This window comes from Phacochoerus africanus, chromosome 14, assembly GCF_016906955.1.
Source record: "Phacochoerus africanus isolate WHEZ1 chromosome 14, ROS_Pafr_v1, whole genome shotgun sequence".
Classification (NCBI taxonomy): domain Eukaryota; kingdom Metazoa; phylum Chordata; class Mammalia; order Artiodactyla; family Suidae; genus Phacochoerus; species Phacochoerus africanus.
This window is the reverse complement of record NC_062557.1, coordinates 41,904,215-41,926,119: the sequence shown is the minus strand read 5'-3', so window position 1 is coordinate 41,926,119 and position 21,905 is coordinate 41,904,215. Positions and strand designations below refer to the sequence as shown.

Genomic DNA, 21,905 nt, shown 5'->3' with positions numbered 1-21,905 from the left:
CTCCAACCTTATCTCCCCACGAAAGAAAGTACACTCTTAAGTGGGACGGGGAAATGGTTTGCTTACGGGAAATAAAGGCAAGTGTCTATAAAATGACAGTAAGATCCGCTCTTAAAAGACGAGGGAATACGATAGGCCTTACTCTCCTATACCAACTGGGTTTAGAAATAAAATGAATTTTGTGCTCAGCCAGACTCCTTCCTCAGCGCTGAAGGACATGGTTGAAACTTACTTGTCTCCCTGTCCGTGTCCTATGACACTGCAAAGTCAGAATCAGAATTCGGGATGAGTCACTATTAAGAAAAACACCTCTTCTGACCTGGTGATCCGGCCCCGTTAGAATGAAAAGAATGAAGCCCACGTGGGGTAGTCTAGTCCAAATGCTATCCTTTCCAGACCAACCCAGCTTCCTTTCTATTTACAAAACTGAAGCCTGAGATGCATATATGGAGCACGACTCTTCTGTAAATAAACACTGAGCTTCAAAGAAGCAACTTTGGAAAGCTCTTTTTTTTCTCTTCAAAAAGTCCACGCCACATAAGAAAGTCAAGTGCGGCTGCTGTATACCCACATTTCCTACTTTCTTTGTTTTTTTTTTTAAACCCATCCATTCATTCCTTATATATTTAGTAAGTAAATGCCATGTACCAGACACAACTAAACCCTGGGCCCCAGACTGTGTGCAGAGAGCATCACTCATCTTGCTGTGAGAGAGCACGATCCGGCATGAAACCCTTTCAGAAAAATGAATCAAATTTGGAAGTTCTAATACCAAGGTTCTGGCTTTAACAACGATGGGACAGCACAGATCTGCCTCTCAGATCTGCCCCTTTCCTTTTAGGGGAACTTAGAACGCGGTTTCGAAAAGATGCTGCTGTAGGAGACAGAGCAGGAAACCTCTGAGAGTTGGGACAATAAAGCCTCCGGTTAAAGTAAAACACTGACGGGGCCGCTACAGACCAGAACTACCAGCAGGGTATTTTTCTACTAAAAACAAATGCGGTGTGTGACTGAATAGCCAGGTGTATGCCTGAAACTAACATGATATTGTAAATCGACTCTCCTGCAATTAAAAATGAACACAGAAATAGAGGGACAGAAATCAGAGTACAGGGACAGCGGGCGATGAGAGTCAAAGGAGTTTCCTTACTCATCAGTAAATGCCCGATGCCCATCAGAGCTTAGGCCTCACGGAGCCAAGACTGCAGAGCAGGTGAAGAGAGGGTTCTTACCTTTCGATCTCGGCTCTCTGACTGGGGTTGGTGATGGCCGCGATATACTGCATGATGTATTTACTGGCTTCCGTTTTACCAGCTCCGCTTTCCCCTGGGGGGAAATTGTGAAAGGCTTATGAACCTTACAACTCAAACCGAGAGCAAGCTGATCGTTTTGGCTGTGCCTGAGGCATCAGAAGTTCCGGGACGGGGATTGAGCCCGTGCCTCGGCAACGACCCCAACCACGGCAGTGACAACGCTGGGTCCTTTAGCTACTAGGCTACCGGGGAACTCTCATTCTTCATTTTTGATACCTCGGGATTTCATTCTGGTTTCATCCTATTATTATTTAAAATAATTCTTTGTTGGAGTTCCCTGGTGGTGCCGTGGGTTAAGGATCCAGCACTGTCAGTGAGGAGCAGGTTTGATATCTAGCCTGGGAGCTTCTGCAAGCTGCAGGCATGCCCCACCCCCAAAACAAAATAATTCCCTTTTCATTTGTTTGGGGGCTTTTGGCTGTATCCACAGCATGTGGAAGTTCCTAGGCCAGGGACTGAACCTGTGCCACAGCAGCAACCCACACCACTGCAGTGACAATTGCGGATCCTTAACCCACTGTGCCACAGGAGAACTCCTATTTAAAATAATTCTTGTTACATTTTATCCAGTAGTTTTGCTTGACTGAGATGGGAGGACGAACTTCCCATGTCAGCTGTGTCTACACAACAGACCAGAAGTCCAGGCAAATGTAATATATAATGGGTAAATGAACCAAGACGAGCAGATGGTCAGAAATGAAAGAAGGAGTTCCCATCGAGGCTCAGTGGTTAACGAATTCGACTAGGAACCATGAGGTTGCGGGTTCGATCCCTGGCCTTGCTCAGTGGGTTAAGGATCCGGTGTGGTCGTGAGCTGTGGTGTAGGGTGCAGATGTGGCTCGGATCCCATGTTGCTGTGGTTGTGGCGTAGGCCAGTGGCTATAGCTCCGATTGGACCCCTAGCCTGGGAACCTCCATATGCCTCGGGAGCAGCCCTAGAAAAGGCAGAAAGACCAAAAAAAAAAAAAAAAGAAAAGAAAAAGAAAAAAAAGAAATGAAAGAAAAGCGCTGGCATTTGGTGTCTGTTACATTGTTTCTCCTATCAAATTAGTTAAGTTTCTGACTTCAAAAAAAGACCTAATCCATTATTTGGACCCTGGAGCACCCAGCAAGTTCCACATGTGTCAACCTCCGAGGCAGAGGGGACTCAAATACCGGATATCACGATGCAGGTGTCTTTGGATCGCCTCTTCATTGCCTTGTAAGCAGCATCGGCAATGGCAAAAAGATGCGGCGGCCTCTCGTACAGCTCCCGCCCTTTGTACTGCTCAATCGTGTCTCTCCCATAGATGTTCAGCAGCCTGTAAGGATTCACCGAGACAACGACTTCCCCGATGAAGGTGTAGATGCGCCCTTTTTCGAATCTGCACAGGAGCAAGAGAAAAGGAAGACAGCGCTGTGGGTGTACCCAAAGGCTCTTTCCTTCTCGTGAGGCTCTGATTTCCAAGAAAATCCAAATACCCCCGGGAGCAATTTCTCAATGGACTCATCTCGGTTCTGAGTTTACTTGGAGAGAGAAGGCTTGAGGCTCTGTCCCTTGGAATGCTGCTTGTAGAAAAGACCAGTAGGGGTTATAAGCCAAGAGAGAAGAAAGAATTTAATTTTTTTGGAGTCTGGAGATTTCCCAGTTCCAAAATAGAGAAGGGTAATAAGAAGGGGGGGGGGGAATAAAAATAGTTGGAGACAACCTGAAAAGTCTAGCAGGAAAAGACACAGAAGGTCAAGCAGCCCTTAAAATCCATTTAGTCAGATTTTCAGGTGTAAAGAAAATTGTCCAAATACATTTATTTCTTCTCCCTCTTGAAATCCCACTAAAGTGTCAGTAAAGGAATAGAAACAGTCAAATCCACACCAGAAAGAACAGTAGAGGAGACACTTTTGGCAGAAATCAAATTCAAAAAAAAAAAAAATGACTGCCTAATATTCCACGGTGCACATATATTCTTATTTATCCTTCCTTTTTATTGCCATGAACAATACTATAGAAAATTGAGGAGTTCCCACCATGGCGCAGCAGAAGCGAATCCGACTAGGAACCATGAGGTTGCAGGTTCGATCCCTGGCCTTGCTCAGTGGGTTAAGGATCTGGCATGGCCATGAGCTGTTATGTAGGTCACAGATGAGGCTCAGATCTGGTGTTAACAGTGGCTGTGGTGTAGGCTAGAGGTTATAGCTCCGATTTGACCCTTAGCCTGGGAACTTCCATATGCCGAGGGTGTGGCCCTCAAAAAGTCAAAACAAAACAAAACAAAAAATCCTAGGAATGAGATAGCTGGTTGAAAGGTATGTGTATTTTACACAACATGGAGTTCCCGTTGTGGCTCAGCAGGTTAAGAACCCAACTAGTATCCATAAGGATGCGGTTTGTTTCCCGGTCTCGCCCAGGGTGTTACGGATCCCGCATGGCTGTGGGGTAGGCCTGCAGCTGCAGCTCCGATTCAACCCCAAGCCTAGGAACGTCCCTATGCTGCAGGTGCAGCCCTAAAAATTAAAAAAAAATAAAAATAAAAAGTCTAACATGATCCTACCACTCACACATATAAAAGGCTAAAAATCCACCTTGCCTATGATTTGTAGGTATAACTCTACATAAACATATTCTGTAAATGATTAGAAAAGCATGGAAAAATATGGACGGTTGCGTGCTATGTTTTACGTATCCTACAGTCGAGGGATGAGGAGGAAGTCGAGGGATGAGGAGGAAGTCTTCGTGGGCAGCTGGAAGGAAAAAAAGCCATGGGAACTAAGAAAACAATTAAAAACAACAACAACCCAGCATACAGGATATGGCTGCAATCGTGCAAAATTATGTATCTATACAGGCAAAAGAAAAAAATTCAATATAAAATTTTAGAAAACTCATATACAGTTCCTATTGACACATGAACTCACACATACAAACACATATATGAACCAGAGTGAGGCCAACCCCTGAATGGATGTTTCTGCACAAGTGGTTGCCACTGCTCACTCCACCTGCTGGGAGGCACAGGTAGACGGGGCTCACTTGTAAGAGCTGGAAGGAGGGCGTGCCAAGATGGGAACATGCTGGTCCGAGGACAGGGGCCGTGTCTCTGGGCACTCTTGCCACAGGGGCAGTGCGGCAGAAAAATAACTAAGGCATTGGAGACCTAGAGGCAGGAAACTTAAACTCCCTTTACATTGGAATAAAGGTTGTTGGTAATCATTAGGAGTGGAAATAAACATGCTGACAATGTCACTAATAAAACCGAGACTTTTTATCAGGAAGTTAGACTTTTTATCAACAGCAAGAGCTGTTGCCATGGTAAGGTTTTCTGTGCATTTTTCCTTGTGGTTTTTCTATGCATCTTCCCTACTGGGGAACAGAAAGTTTATTCCGTAGCAAAATGCACCAGCCCTGGGGGCCTTGACACCTGGGTCTGAAGGCTTAAGAACAGAGTGTGCAAGCTGTTTAACCACCATGTATTTCAGCATCTTCACCTGCAAAATGGTGATAATTATACCCTTCCCTCCCTCCAGCACTGAGTAAGTACTTCGGGGAAAAAAAAAAAAAAAGGCAATTAATCTTATGTTCAATTATGTTCTGTGTGAAGGAGATTTTTTTTTTAAGAAATTAACTTTATTTTTTTATTTTTTTCTGCCTTCACCAGAGCCACAGCAATGCAGGATCCGAGCCGCGTCTGCAACCTACACCACAGCTCACGGCAACGCCAGATCGTCAACCCACTGAGCAAGGGCAGGGACCGAACCCGCAACCTCATGGTTCCTAGTCGGGTTCGTTAACCACTGCGCCACGACGGGAACTCCGAGGGAGATTTTTAATAAGTGATTTTATTTTATTAACCTGGCTACTAAACTCACAGTAATCCCTACGCATAAGGAATGACTGCCATGATCACAATCTGATTCCCTGCCTCAGCTGTCAGTCAACACAAAGTCACCGGCTGCATGTCTACATAACTCACACTCAAAGACCCACAAAAATAAGAAAAAGCTCAGATGCATGGCCCAAGCCTTTCTGGCTTAACTTGCCAATGTGAAGGACGTACTCAACAGATACCTTCAAAGATAAGAATGGAAAGGACAAAATTCTTTAGTTTAAAAAAACAATGGCTCAAACAGCAAAAAGAAGAAGAAGAAGGGTGTTAGGGGAAAAAAAAATTACCTCATGAGTCTGGAACTCTGTGACTAAGAGACAGCAAATAACGTGTGAGATTAGAATGTTGTTCTAAGATTCCAGGTCTGGCCAATCATGTACTTTCATTGAAATTCCATGTTATTTCAAATAGAATGTTTTGTTTATCAAAACTTCGGAGCATGGCGTTTATAAAACATGATGTATAAAGCCATCCAATGCCACAGCTATGAACTTGGAGCCGCGGCAAAGGCTCAACAACACAGGATATTCAAGACAACGTTTTCAGCAAAAGTTTGGTTAATTCAAGATGAAACTTTCAATTTGGTTAGGTCTTACGATCACCGCTAGAGGGTGCCAACACTCACCTTAACACCAACCCAAGCTTTCCATCTGCTTTGGAAAGCCTCGGGGTATGAAGCAAGCAGCCAGAGCAAAGCGCACCTGTTTGGTTCGCCTCTAGGAGGAATGGCAGTAATTATCCTAGATGACACATGGGTGATACCATCTCTTACAGGAAACCAAGGGAGGCATTTATTTCCACGACCTCTGTGTGAAACCTCTTATGACAAACTTTTTTTTTGGGGGGGAGTGGTGTCACACCTAGGGCATGCGGAAGTTTCCAGCCCAGGAACTGAATCTGAGCCACTGCTGCAACCTAGACCACAGCTGCGATGTAAGAGCCTTAACCCGCTGTGCCAGGCCAGGGATCAAACCTGCGCCTCTGAAGGGACCCGAGCTGTTGCAGTCAGGTTCTTAACCCGCTGTGCCACAGCGGGAGCTCCTAATTTTTATCATTCATTCTGCATATCTGAAATATTTCCTATTTCATAAATTTTATAATTGCTTATTCAATACCTACTTGGTGCCATACACTGGGCCTGACTCTGGGCGGTAAAAAAGGAATAAAAACACGGAAGCATTATAAATAAATAATAATACAGTGCGTTAGCGTAAGATAGTAAAAGCGTGTGCCACGACGGCAAAGACGATCACGATGAACTCCTGTGGATGAGGAACCCTCAGGGGTGTTACACAAAGAGCAGGGCCCACGGCTCTCCTGTTGATCTGGCCCCCACGTTTCTCTTCACTGACGCCCCTAAGTGCTCACAGCATTTCCACCCGTCAAACCCACTCCCACCCCCAGCCCACGTCACTCCTGCTCTCACCTGAATGAGCTATTTAGAGTTCCCAAGGCCACCATGCCTTGGTGGCTTGCCCCTGGGGTCCATTCTGCTTAGAACCCCCTTCCCCACCTTGCCTCTTCCTCCCCCGTCTTTATAAGCCCCAGCACCATCTCCTCCTGGAGGCCATTCTCAGTACCCCATCTCCAACACTAGGACTAGGGTTTTTGCTCTGTTCAGTTTCTTTTTTTCCCCTTTGAAACTTGCCAAATAGAGAAAATAGCTTCACAGAAATTGATTTTTTTCTTTTTCTTTCTTTCTTTGTTTTGGGGGGCCAAACCTGAAGCATATGGACGTTCCCAGGCTGGGGGTCGAATCAGCGCATCTGCAACCTACACCACAGCTCACGGCAACGCCGGATCCTTAACCCACTGAGGTCAGAGATTGAACCCACATCCTAACGGAGACGGTGTTGGGTCCATAACCCTCTGAGCCACAACAGGAACTCCCTGATTTTTAAAGCTGAATTTCTTTAAGGGGTTTATTAAAAGTACTTATGGAAGGGGCTGGGTATTTTCACTGGCTTCTGAATGAAACAAGGAGGTTCCAAAAAGTTTTTGAATTCACGAGTAGCAATGGAGAAAATACAAAGGTTATGCCTTTGGGGAACAAGAGTCTTTTGTACACAAATTCCGAAACATTTATTTAAAAAAAAACAAAACACAGCCTTGTTAATTTGCACATGTGCTTATACAAAAGGTGACCTACAGCAGGAACTTGAGGCAGATGCAGCTCCCTGAGAGCAGAGGCAGACTATGGGCAACCCTGCAGAGAAGATGACACTGGGGGCGGCGGCGGTGGCGGCGGCGGCGGGGGCCACACACGCAAAACTGTAATGAAGATAATGACGTGCTAGCTGTGAACATGAACTTAAGATGAACTTGAGCATGGAGGCAGAACCATGTGGCCAGATGAGAAGTACGGGAAGGAGGCTGGCTGAGCCAGAGCCGAAAACTTGTGGTAAGGAAAGTCAGGCAACAGCTGGATGAGCAGGAGGGAGTACGACTTGATAAGATACGCTTTTTTTTTTTTTTTTAATAAAACTGACTGTATAACTGATGCAACATTGTATTGTCTCAGGTGTGCAACGCAACGATCTGATATTTGTAGATGTTGAGAAATGGTCACCACGAGTCTAGTTAACATCTGTCACTGTACACAGTACCAGATTTTTTTTCTCGTGATTGAAAACTTTTTTTTTTTTTTGTCTTTTTGCTATTTCTTGGGCCGCTCCCGTGGCATATGGAGGTTCCCAGGCTAGGGGTCCAATCGGAGCTGTAGCCACCGGCCTACACCAGAGCCACAGCAACGCAGGATCCGAGCCGCGTCTGCAACCTACACCACAGCTCACGGCAACGCCGGATCGTTAACCCACTGAGCAAGGGCAGGGACCGAACCCGCAACCTCATGGTTCCTAGTCGGATTCGTTAACCACTGCGCCACAACGGGAACTCCTTTTTTTTAAACTTTTTTTTTTTTTTTTTTTTTTTAGGGCCGCACCCGAGGCACATGGAGGTTCCCAGCCTAGGGGCTGAATCAGAGCTATAGTTGCCAGCCACAGCCACAGCCACGGCCAGGTGTTTTTTAAACATTAAAGAAAAAAAGTTCCCAGCCTGGGGATCAAATTGGAGCAGCATCTGCAATCTACACCACAGCTCATGGCAACGCCAGATCCTTAACCCACTGAGCGAGGCTAGGGATCGAACCTGCATCCTCATGGACATTACCTTGGGTTCTTGACCTGCTGGGCCGCCAGGGGAACTCAACTTATGATGAGAACTTTTAAGGTCTATTCTCTTAGTCACCTTCAAATACGCCAGAGCGTGTTATTAAAATGTGGCCATGCTGTACACGACATCCCCATGACTTATTATATGACTGGAGGTTTGGACCTTTTGCTTCCCTTCCCCCATTTACCAGCCCTCTGCAATTATCCTGTTCTCTGTATCTGTACACTTAGGGGAAGGTTGTTTTTCTGTTTTACTTTTTACTTTCCACATATAAGTGAGCTAGTATAGCATTTGCTTTTCTTGCTGACTTATTTCATTTAGCATAATGTCCTCATTTCACAAGTGGCAAAAATTCCTTTTTAATGGCTGAATAATATTCCATCGTATGTATATGTGCCACATTTTACCCATTCATCCGTGAATGGACACTTAGGTTATTTTCTGATATGACAGTTTTGAAAACCAGCTTGAGGAAGTCTACATTTGATGTGACTGGAAATAAGAGAAAAGGTCAAGCCTTTTCTAGCTCAAAAGAGCAATGAGGAGTTCCCGTCGTGGCGCAGTGGTTAACGAATCCGACTAGGAACCATGAGGTTGCGGGTTCGGTCCCTGCCCTTGCTCAGTGGGTTAACGATCCAGCGTTGCCGTGAGCTGTGGTGTAGGTTGCAGACGCGGCTCGGATCCCACGCTGCTGTGGCTCTGGTGTAGGCTGGGGGCTACAGCTCCAATTAGACCCCTAACCTGGGAACCTCCATATGCCACGGGAGCGGCGCAAGAAATAGCAAAAAGACAAATAAATACATACATAAATAAATAAATTAAAAAAAAAAAGAGCAATGAGTCCAGACCTCAGTGAAGGGAATGATGGTAGAAACGCAGGAAAGAGAAATTCAAGCTGTTTCAAAGGGAAAGTGGGCAGACTTTGAACACTTTCTGAACCCGAGGGACAAAAATACATTTAACTTTTGAGCTGGGTGGAAGAGAAAAAGGAATTTATTTCAGATGATGCGATTCCAAGATGTACTGTTGAGGATTCTAAGGGCACCCACTCAGAGAATTCAGTGTTGCCCTTTATTTTCTTAAACTATATGGAATCAATTACCACCAGGAGGAAAACTCTCCATGGAATAGCCTGCTATGTATATGATACAATTTATATTCATAAATAAATAGTACTTATTTCTTTCTCTCTCTCTCTCTTTTTTTTTTTTTTTTTTTTTGCTTTTTAGGGCTGCACCCACAGCACATAGAGGTTCCCAGGCTAGAGGTCGAATCGGAGCTGCAGCTGCCGGCTTGCACTACAGCCACTGCAATGCAGGATCCAAGCCGTGTCTGTGACCTACACCACAACTCACAGCAATGCCAGATCCTTAACCAGTTCCTTAACCCACTGAGCGAGGCCAGGGATCGAACCTGCAACCTCATGACTCCTAGTTGGATTCGTTTCCGCTGCGCCACAACGGGAACTCCTAATAGTACTTATTTCTTTCATGAAGACATACCCTTTTAAATAGGTGATGCTTAACCTCATTGATTTGGCCCGTTTTCTTTCCTTTTTCAGTGCGAATGAAATCTTAAACTGCCATGAGTGCCCCTACTTCTCAGGACAGGTGGTCACCCACACACGTCTTTGTCTCCCAGTATCTCCTCAAGCAACTCCAATCTGGGTTCCTCTCAAGCACTTCTTCAGACCTGGATCAAACTTCCCAAAGTTAGTTCCCCATGGAAAGGCTAAATCCATCAGTCTTCGCTGGTTTCCCAGCAGCATCTGACACTGACCCCCATTTCCCCCTCTCTTCTCCTGGCTTCCATGAGGCAACAGTCTCTGGGTTTTCCTCCTCCGTCTCCCCTGCCAGCTCCTCTCTCCCAGTGTTCTCTAAACACTCAAGCTCTCCAGGGTTGAGTCCAATACCCACTTCAAATACCACCAGAGCGGCGTCCATTTAAGGGGCTACACCAAGGCTAGTTTCGCCCTACTCTACCCACTGGAAATCGACAAGTCAGACCAAACCTAGCAAACTTGGCCTCGGAGGAAACAGAAAACCAGCTACGACTCTGAAACACAAGCTATGAAGAAAGGTTGTGAAGCCCTGGGAAGCTGGACCTCAAGGAGGGAGGCTGCTCAGAGCCGAGCGTGTGCCTCAGCCGCAGCCAGGCATAGGAGCAAGTTCTGCAGGGGGCGCTCAGATCCAGAGTGGCCCAGCAATGCTCTTTGGATACGAATAGCAGGGTCTTGGGATGCAGGTGGCTGTGGAACAAAACGAGCCCCAAGTGACACTTCTCAACAGCTGCAAGATGGTGCTAAGGGAAGGTATGAGTAGGAATTACATTTTTGCAAAAAAGCAGGCTGTCAGAGTGGTGAGACAAGAAAGAAAGAGTAGGTGCAACTGCCCTGCGGCAGATGACCTTCATACATGAAAAGGGAGAATAATACCAACTCACCTGCCAGGAGTCTCACCGCATACGGGTGGGACATGTTTGCGAGTCAGGCAAACCTCTTGCCATTTCAGGACAAAGTGTTGGTGAGAGAAGGTCTAAAAACCTCAGCAATATACTGGTCCTTCTGCATAGGATCTTTCAGCAACTAACCCACCCCGCATGGAACACACCTAATGCAAAGATGGCAATAACCAAAAGTGAACCAGGACGGCGCCCATGATAAGATGTTACAGGAAAGATTCGGGCAAAGAATTCGACAGACAAAAAGGAGATCCAGAATACCTATGGAGGGGAAAAAGTGTCATAAAGGAGAAAAGGATGAAAAAATATTTCTGCATGAAAACAAAGAATGTAAAGAAAATAGAGCCCCATAAACCAAGAGATCAAAGAAAACATTGTTTAAAAGGAGAGAAATCTGGAGTTCCCAGGTTGCAGGTACAGCCTGGATTTGATCCCTCGCCCAGGAATGTCTGTGCTTTGGGGGCAGCCATAAAACAAAAAAAGAGAAATACTTAAATTTTTTATCAAGGAGATAAACTGCAAGAGCTCAAGAAAAAAAAAAAACAAAACCCTGAGAAATGAAGACCACATTAAAAGCCATCAAAGGGGGAATGGACACTGCTGAAAACAGCCAGGGAAAAGAAGAAGAGGCGGAGAAAAGTAAGCAAAAAAAGAAATGGGAAAACAAAAGTAGAAAAAAAGGAAATTATAGAAGTGGGAGATACTGCAGATCACATAATCGGTGTTCCTTAGGCTTTAGTATATGACAATGGTGACACCTCAAATTAGCAAAAAAAACAAAAACAAAAACAAAACCAATAATAAATGTCAATACATAGTGTTAAAAAATGAGCCAGTCACCCAAAAACAAACAAAAAACCAGACTATTATTAGTGTGATGACGTGAATTGCTTCTTCCCCCAAAAGGTATGATCAAGTCCTAATCCTTGGTACCCAGGAAGGGGCCCTCATTTGGAATTAGGGTTTTTGCAGATGTCATCAAGGTGAGGTCACTAGGTGGGCCCTCATCCGGTATGACCAGCCTTCTCCCGAGAAGAGGAAAAAGCTGCAAGACACGGACAGACAGGAGGATACCATGTGATCAAAGAGGCAGATGCAGCTACACCTGGAATGCCAGGGTTTGATGGTCCCCGCTGGAAGCCAGGAAGAGGCAAAGAAAGGCTTCTCTGCAGGTTTCAGAAGGAGTCTGGCTGGCTGACACCAGACTTCAATCCTTGAGACAATACCTGCCCACTGTTTTAAGCCACCCCGTTTGTAGTCATGTGTTACAGCAACTCTCGGAAACTGATGCAACTAGTCATACCCCCATGAATTCCATGAAAATATGTCTCAATTTCACTTACATTTAAGGAAAGGCAAATCAACCACGTGATGCAATTTTTTCACCAATAGGTCAAGAGTTTTATGAACAATGTTAGCAAGAATATGAAGTCACATATATCACAGATACCATCGTGATGGGCCTGACCCCTTTCAAGCTCCACACAGCAGGAGGCATGATCTTAAAAACAGAAGTCTAACTGCTTATTCCTATCCTTAAATCTTTCCAGTGGAAAACTTCAATGTCAGGCCAATCTGATATCCAGGTAATGGCTCATCTCAGGCCAGCTACCCCTGGTCGCTGTGTGCTCTGGGTGACCATAAAACAAGTTTCTTTCTCCAGCTAAACTGCCCCCCTCCCCTATCATCTCACACTAGTTTGTTTCCTTTATACGCTTTGCTACAAGCAGTTTCTTGTTTGCTTGGGTTGCTTTTTGGTTTTTTGTTTTCCTTTTTAAGGCTGCACTTGAGGCACATGGAGGTTCCCAGGCTACGGGTCGAATTGGAGCTATAGCTGCCGGCCTACACCACAACCACAGCAATGCAGGATCCAAGCCGCATCTGTGAACTACCTACACCGCAGCTCTCAGAAAAAGACCAGATCTTTAACCCACTGAGCCAGGCCAGGGATCAAACCCACTTCCTCATGGATACTAGTTGGGTTCTTAGCCTGCTGAGCCACAGTGGGAACTCCCTTGTTTCCTTGTTTACTGTCGGTCTCCAGGGTAACAGAGACCACATCTACGTTGCTCACTGCTTCATCTTCAGCATGTGAGATGATCCTGGGCCTTACAGGGGATGGTTAAATATTTGGTGAATGAAAAAATAAAGGAACAAATAAATGAGTTCCTGCAGCCCATCTCCAATCTCTCAGGAAATGGTTTTGCCTTCCACTGACAGAGAAAATCCAAGCTATCAGGAGTGCCAAACTTTAAATCACCTGCCATCATTACCATTTTTTTCCCCATTAATATATTCGGTTTTACTTTTCTTATTTCCTTGTGATTTTCAAAAACTGGGGAAGGGGTGTTAAATATAGCAAGATGTCACCTAGTTACAAAAGGGGCCATATCCCCATGTTCCTATATAAAATCATCTTTCCCTTCATGTGGGAAACGTCACATAATCTAGACATAAAGAGTAATTTTTACTCCAGGAAAATATAATTGAATGGTACCTACTCCAACCAAGACAGGCTTTTCACTACCAGTGAAAAGGAAATGACAAAACCTGTGGGGGGTGACTTAGAATTGGAGGCATCAGGACAAACTCATGGATCCTGGGGGGAAAGGTAGGGGTGGGGTGTGTGCACACAGACATTTTCCAGCTCCGTCTTCGGTGAGAGCTGAGACGCAATGGTACCCCAGTGTTGGCTTGTATACACCAAGCTTCTTAACTAAAAGGACCCAGGGCTTCCTGAAGAAAAGCTGATTCCAGAGCTGGGACAGGAAAAAGAGAAGATGAGGCTGGGATATCTTGCTGAACCAGAAAGAAGGGAGGCACTCGAGGCATGACAGGGACGTGTCAGAGGGACAGAGGAGCCAGCGAACAGGCTCCTGGCCACATCTGGGACCACATGAGCATTAAAGTAAGCAAATGCCAGTAACACTATAATCCTTCGAACAAAAAAGAATCTGAGTCCACAATGACATAAAAAAAGAAAAGTTCTTTGTCCGAGGGAAGCTCCAGTTCAGAAATAAAGAAGGAATGAGGTGAGTTAGAAAATTATTAGTGAGGAGTTCCCGTTGTGGCTCAGTGGAAACAAACCCGACAAATATCCATGGGGATGCAGGTTCGATCCCTGGCCTTGCTCAGTGGACCGGGGATCCAGCATTGCCGTGAGCTGTGGTGTAGGTCACAGACATGGCTCAGATCCCATGTTGCTGTAGCTGTGGCAGCTACAGCTCTGATTCGACCCCTGGCCTGGGAACATCCATGGGTTCAGCCCTAAAAAGCGCGAGCGCACGCATAAACACACACACACACACACACACACACACACACACACACACACGCAGAAAGGAAAGAAACAAAAAGGAAAAGAAATAATTATCAGTGAATGCTAGAACTAGGACTTGAAAGTGTCATAAGGAAAAAAGACAGTTATATGGACTTGAAGTATCTCCCCACAAATTACTTCATAATTACAAAAGGAAAAGAGAATTTTACAGTGGAGAAACTTTATAACCACTTTAGCTGATGAAAATTAGTAGCACCAATATTGAAACTGACATATGTGCCTGTGACGGCGAATGGGATGGGTCAACGTGACGAGGCCATGGGGTGCCCAGATATTTGGTCAACATTATTCTGGTTGTGTTTGTGGGGGTCTTTTTGGTTGAGATTACACTGGAATCAGTAGGCTGAGGACAGCAGAGCCCCCCTTCCTGTGTGTGAGCCCCATCTGACCCATCAAGGCCTGATTAGAAGAAAAGGAACTCTTTCTGCCTGGCTGTCTTTAGCTGGGCCAGGGGTCTCCCGCCTTCACACACAGACTCAGACTAGAACCACACCATTGGCTCCCCTGGGTCTCCTGCTTGTCAACTGCAGGCCTTGGACTTCTCAGGGTCCCTAACTGCGTGAGCCAAAAACCTCATTATATACACAGGCGCGCCAGCGTGTACACGCACTTAACCTCTTGGTTCTGCTTGTCTGGGTAACTCAAACTAATACCGATTTTGGTACCAAGAGTGGTTCCAGAGGAACAGAATTTTAAGGATGCGTTTTCTGAGCTGGTTCGGGGGGTTTTGGAATTGGCCATCTAAATGATGAGATTTAAAGCCACCGGTGACGCGTCCAGTGGTACAGACAGCATCAGCAGTCCACGGTGGGGTCCGTCTGGACAGATACGTAAGTAACTCCACTGGATACACCTGGTCAACCTCTTAGGGGAAGGCAAGGAGCTGGGTGACTGAACACGATACTTTCAAACATTCCTGGACAACTAACAAGGATACGAGGTTGGCTGGCAGGTCCTTAGGGGATTCCAATTCCCAGCTCACGTGCCATGAAATGACCTGAAAGCTTCCATGGGTGCGCTTGAAGGAGCGCTGGGTCTCCTGTAGCCTCAGGGCTGACACACCAGAGAAATACAGGGCCCCCTGATGCGACGCAGTGAGGACGGAACCGTCACTTCTGTGGTGTCTGCCGAAACCTTGTAACCTCAGTCTGATCAGGCAGAAAGAGAACACAGACCTAAACAGAAGAACAGTCTACAAATAAGATCTCACCGTGGAGAAAACAAAGGCTGAATAAGAGTTCCGATCAGCAGAGACCTAACAATTAAATGTCAGGCACACTCCTGGGGCGTTTCTTGCAGTATTCTTGCAATGGGTCTGCAAACTGGAAATTATACCAAAATTAAAAGTCGCTAATAAGAAAACCCCCCAACTCTCAGGCTTCCGTGGAGAGTAAGCTTACACTTTAATGTATTAATTTTGAAGAGGCAACACCGACTCTTAGTAAAAGATTCAAAGGTATCGATGAAAAGGTAGGGAAAAGTATCTTTTGCAGCTTTCCCGCAGCTTCCCTCATCAGAGGGAACCACTGCCACAGGTGTCCTGTGAATTCTTCCAGAAATAGTTTCTGCATACATTTACACACATGCATGCGTGTCGTTTCTTACATGAGACTTTTTTTTTCTCGAATTAAAAAACAGACATCTTGGCGATGGTTTCACGTAAGTAGGGAAAGGCCTCATTTTTGAAAATGCCTGCACAACATTTTGTTTGGGGGGGTGAATAACAATAATAAATTTAATCAGTCCCAGCTGGACATTTAAGTGATTTCCCCTCACCTGTGACTATGAACAAAGCAACTACAAGTATAATGACATATATTTCTTTGTGCCTATGTGTATATATACACCTGCAGAAGACATCTCTAGAATCGACATTACTGGCTCAAAGGCTACTTGCAATTTAAGCTTAAGAATTATTGCCCAGGAGTTCCTGTCATGGCTCAGTGGTTAATGAATCTGACTAAGAACCATGAGGTTGCAGGTTCGATCCCTGGCCTTGCTCAGTGGGTTAAGGATCCACCACAGCCGTGAGCTGTGGTGTAGGTCACAGACACAGCTTGGATCCCGCGTTGCTGTGGCTGTGGTGTAGGCCAGTGGCTGCAGCTCTGATTTGACCCCTAGCCTGGGAACCTCCATATGCCGAGGGAAGTGGCCCTAGAAATGGCAAAAAGACAAAAAAAAAAAAAAATTATTGCCCCATTGTCCTCCAAAGAGGCTGCAGCACTGAATACTTCCACCTACAATGTATGAGCATTTCTGTTTCGTGGGTGTGGATTTTTTTTTAACCAATGATGCTAGTCCATTTCAAAAGGACAGCCTGTATTGCAGTTTTATTTCCAAAGTACACAAAACTTTGACCCCTCTCTTTACTTGTGCACCGAACTTATGCAATGCTCATTAGCTTCCTGCCAACTCTCAAAACGGTTCCATTCACCCTCCCCGGCCCTTAGATGAGTGACTCCTAAGGGTGAAGGCATCTTGTTTCTGCTTCCGGCAAAACCATGGTCTCCATGTGATGGAGGCAATTCCTTCGAGGCTCTATTAGACGTACGCTCCTGAGATGGGCAGGGACGATGTTGGAAAGATTATGAGCTTTAGAGTCCACAGCCCTGGGGCCCTGGGTTTGAATCCTGCTCTGCTGGTTGCTGTGTACATTCATAAACATGTCAGCAATTAATAAGTGCCATGTGCCAGGCACTGTACCAAGAGCCTGAGTTACCAAAAAAAAAAAAAAAAAAAAAAGGGCACAGCATTACCGAACCCAAGGGATTACGCAGCAGACAATGCCACGTGGTTACACATGAGGATAGAGGGTTTTAAAATTACATATATTTTTTCATCATTCCCTTCGTGCTCCCATTTTCCCTCCTTCCTTCTCTCTCTCTCTCATACACACACACCCAACATACCGTTTCAGAAAAGATTTAAGGCAATAACAGGATAGAAGGGATGCTGTGGAAGCTTAGAGAAAAGACACCCACACAGCTTTTGGAATGGGAAGGTTCAAAGAAAGCATCCCCAAAATTAAGTTACTCGACACCTAAATTATCTATGCAATTATACAACCTCCACATAGGTAGTTCTAGGCACCCCTGGGTCTACCCTCCCTCAAAAGTATCTCTTTTCTTTCTCTGGACTAGGAGGTATATCCACCTTTTATTACCATACTCAAGCTCTGCAAGAGAATGCTTGAGGGGCAGCCCTGCCGTCCAGCAGCCCAGTGCCTGGCCTCCCTGGGCCCTGACAGCAGAGGAAAGGGCACCTTAAGAAAGCATGCTCTTGGGGGGAGTTCCCTGGTGGTCTAGTGGTTAAGATGGGGTGCTTCTGCCTCAGCAACTTAGGTTCAATCCCTGGTCTTTGGAACTGAGATCCCACATTAAGCCGCTGCATACCCGCCCCCACCAAAAAAAAAAAAAGGTGTTCTGTAAACCAACGGCAATTTAGCACTAACTAGTTAGCACGAACTAGCTCTACGATGATTATGTGCAAGTGATCTCACCTCTCCATGCCCCACTTTCTTCATCCAGAAAGTGGGTGATATTAGCACACGCCCAGGTTCTGTGATAAGAAATGAGACGCTCCCCTCATGGAGCCCACACTGCCCGCAGGTAGAAAGGGTGCAGAAGACGGGGTCCTGGTCTGACCACGAGCAGCCCGCGGGCCCTGCATGACGAGAAGCCGCTTTCCCCCAATTGGGTCCCACTGCCCCGCGCTGCATCTGTGCTGTGCCGTGCTTCTCCGGGGGCAAGGGTCACTTTTGCGTAGCACACCGAATCATGGTCCAGCTTGGCACCATGTCTGGAAAGCCTTCTTCTAGGATGGACCTTCTCAAGCCAAACCCCCTCCAGAAAAATGTTTGAGCTCTTTACAGGACAGGAAACCAGCCAGGGCCCCTGGCAGTGGGCTTCTGACTCCCGGAGTTCACCTCTTGGTTTTCTTCTCCAGAGCAGCATCTCCTCACGTGAACAACACAAAAGTCAACTACAAGTGTGATCAGGAGATGTCTGGGCAAACTGGTCATTCATTCATTGTCTTTCTTTCTTCCTTCCTCTTTTTCTTTTTTCCTCTTTTTTTTAGGGCCTCACCCAATGCAAATGCAAGTTCCTGGGCTAGGGGTCGAATCAGAGCTACAGCTGCTGGCCTACATCACAGCAACGCCAGATCTGAGCTGCATCTGTGACCTACACCATAGCTCATGGCATCGCCAGATCCTTAACCCACTGAGCAAGGCAAGGGATCGAACCTGCAACCTCATGGTTCCTAGTCGGATTTGTTTCCACTGCGCCATAATGGGAACTCCCCTTCCTTCCTCTTTCTTTCTTCTTTCTTTCTTTTCTTCCATTCTTCTCTTCCTCTCTCCCTTCCTTTTCTGTCTGTCTGTCTTTTTCTAGGGCCACACCTGCAGCATATGTTGGTTCCCAGGCTAAGGGTCCAATCGGAGCTACAGCTGCCGGCCTACGCCGCGGCCACAGCAACGCCAGATCCGAGCCACATCTGCGACCGACACCACAGCTCACGGCAATGCCGGATCCTTAACCCACTGAGCAGCAAGGCCAGGGATCGAACCTAGATCCTCATGTATGCTAGTCAGATTCATTTCATTTCTATCCTGACCCAGGATAGAAACTCCTTTCTTTCCTACCTTTTTTCTTTCTTTCCTCCCTTCCCTATCCTTTCCACTCTTTCTCTCTCTTCTTCTTTCTCTCCTACTCCTTCCCTTCATTCCTTCCTCCCGATGGAAATAACTTGTTTTTGATATATACCTTTAAGGTGTATAACGACTGGTTTTTCAAAACACATTTCTATTCTAGAGTAAGGTCTCCTTTGCAAAGAAATAGTAACTTTAAGTGTCCTTTGATTTTATTCACCTTCATTCATTGGTTCACTCAATACATCATTATCAGTGCCCGTGTCCAGGCACTGTGCTGGCAGCCACGGGCAGAGGAACAAACCGGCAGCCCTGTCTCTGCCCTAATGCAGGGTCACGAGCAGGAGGGCACTAGACAGAGGCTCCGGAAGAGGCGACAGAAGGTGCACTGCCTGGGTGGAGAGAGGAAGCCCTAGCCTGAGGAGCCCAGAGCAGGACAGGGTGGCCCCACCGCAGTGGAGACTGCAAGAGCACAGTGACGCCGAGGGGCCTGAAGGGATAGGATGCTGAGCAAGCCTTGCAGGAACATGGTAGGGGTTTGGGGTTCACCTCAGGGACACAAGCGTAAGTACTGACCACATTTCCCATCTGCAAGTGCCCACTGACCACAGGGGGGGACGGGGGGGGGGTACCTGCATTAGCCCTGGGAAGTGGTGACCAGGGCTTTGGGTGGGACGGAGCAGGTGGACCAGCTTGAAGAGCAGAGGTGGAACAGAAGAGGCAGGATGACTGGACTGGATGTGAGATGTGAGAAAGAGGGAGGTGTGACGCTTTCTCACCTCCGCAACTGAGCAGCCAAGGCTTGTTAATGCAAACTCGGATGGTGGGGGAAGAGCAATCTTTGGAGGGACTGGGATTCAAACAGGTTCATACCTGAGAGAGAGAAGCCTAGAGGTGTCTGTCTTTCTCCCGTAATCGAATTAAACCTGATGCCTCAGACCCAAAGGGAACGAGACAGAGGGCAGCACATAGAGCATCGGGAAAACAGGGCAGCCAGCAATCCTTACCCATCACGGTGGGCAACGTTGCCAGGAGACCACGTTGCTCTGCTGCCCAACTGAAAAGCAAGACAAAGGCTTTAAAGAGACAGTCAGTATCTGGGTTCTAGTTCACAGTTTTACTGACTGAATTTGGTCCTGTCGAGTTACTCAGTGATTCTACCTTCTTAGAAGAACAAAATAATAGAGACAATCCAACACCCTCCCCCATAAAGGCGATTTGATTAAAAATAAAAATACAATGGCTCGCTCTCAGGACATTGTCGGAATCTCTTGACTAGGAAAGGCACTTTTACCAGATATCACAACTCATCCACCTGGCCAAAGGAAACAACGTTTTAAGGTACAGTTCAATGAAAATAAGATACGTCTCAAGGATATAAAAAATAATCTACCAAATACAGCAGCTGGGTTGACATCTACAAATGGACTGCTTTTTCGTGTGTGTTGTTTTGTCTGCTGGGGTGTCTGGAAAGGTTAATGTCAATTCTGTCACTGCAGTGAGGATACTGGCCACTCACAGGACAGTCAACCAGTCACTTCACAATTGATGCGTCAACATTACTGCTGGTGGCAGGACACTTCCACCCCGGGGGGTATCTGCGGGGAGGGGGGTTGGGGGGGGTAATCACGATGAGGTCAGAGCCCCTGAAACATCAACACACTGTCGAAGATGAATCTGAAATGGTTACACTTTTTATGTTTTTTTTTTCCATTATAGCTGATTTACAGGGTCCTCTCAGTTTTCTGCTGTGCAACAAAGTGACCCCGTCACACCTACACATAGACATTCTTTTTCTCCCATTACCCTCCACCCTGCTCCATCACAAGGGACTAGATAGAGTCCCCCGGGCTCTATAGCAGGACTGAAATGGTTACATTTTGACCTTGCAAGGAAAGCTCTTCCTTCCACGAGGTCATAAAAGGTCTGTTAGCTTCCCAAACACGCACCATGGAACACAAATTGTTTTGGTCCTCGTTTGCCACCCTGTAGCTTTTGGGTTTAAATTGTACTGACATAGAGTTGATTTACAATGTTGTATTAATTTCTGCTGCAGAGTGACTCAGTTATACATACAGAGATATCCATTCATTTTCATTGCTTTTCTGTTATGATTTATCACAGGATACTATGGTTCCCTGAGCTATACAGTAGGACCTGTTGTTTATCCATCCTATATATACTGGTTGGCATCTGCTAATCCCAAACGCCCAATCCTTCCCTCCCCCACCCCACCGCCCCCTTGGCAACCACAAGTCTGCTCTCTGTGTCTGAGTCTGTTTTTGTTTCATCACCCTATAATGATATGAAATAGCATTTAAGTGGTATCTAAGCATTTAGTTGACTGGTTTTTCTAAAATCCTAGTGGAGGCAATACAGAGATGGGTGAATTGAACCACAATAAAATCACTATAAAGGACAACAGTCCTTAGAAACTACAGACCCTCAGACCAAGAGAAGGGATGTTTAAATATTCACGTGCATTTAAAATTAGTAACAAATAAGTAAATAAATAAAATTAGTAAAAACGTGGAGTTCCTGCAGTGGCAGAGTTACAAAATCTCACTGTAGTGGCTCGGGTTGCTTCACAGGCACAGGTTCGATTCCTGGCCCAGCGCAGTGGGTTTAAGGATTGCCGCAGCTGACTCGATTTCGATCCCCGGCCCAGGAACTTCCATGTGCCGTGGGTGCAGCCATAAATTAAATAAAATTAGTGAAAACAAAAAACAAACAAAAAACTCCCCTAATAAAGCTGTTATATATTTTACAATGGCAGCATCTGACTAAATCACAGTAGCATGACTTCGCTGTGAAATGCTGAGGGCCTGATAATGACAGGCATGAAGATTTAGACCAAAATCAAGGAAAATTTCCTATTAATAACATGACACCGTATTTTCTCTCCCAATCAACAAGCAACAAATATCATTTTTCCAACATGGGGCTCGACTCTTACATATTTATTGCTTTTCATCCATTTCATTTAGAAATGATTTTCAATTACAGTAACCGCTGGCTTCCAGGGAAGTAGTTAACTGCATTTTACCTTAACCAAGGAGTTAGCTTATTTATAAAATCAACACTGCTCAGGAGGATGACTCAGAAAACACTTT

General features: G+C 45.8%; 1 protein-coding gene across 2 annotated transcripts in view; it reads right to left on the bottom strand.

The window, feature by feature from the left end:
- MYO1D (myosin ID) overlaps positions 1-21,905 on the bottom strand; it is a 370,077-nt gene that overhangs the window by 264,960 nt on the left and 83,212 nt on the right. For both annotated transcript variants that reach the window (XM_047756630.1, XM_047756631.1), the window contains exons 2-3: positions 2,469-2,677; positions 1,233-1,326 (exon numbers count right to left, since the gene is read on the bottom strand). In XM_047756630.1, coding sequence (XP_047612586.1) covers positions 1,233-1,326; positions 2,469-2,677 — 303 coding nt within the window. The remainder of the gene's footprint in view (positions 1-1,232; positions 1,327-2,468; positions 2,678-21,905) is intronic.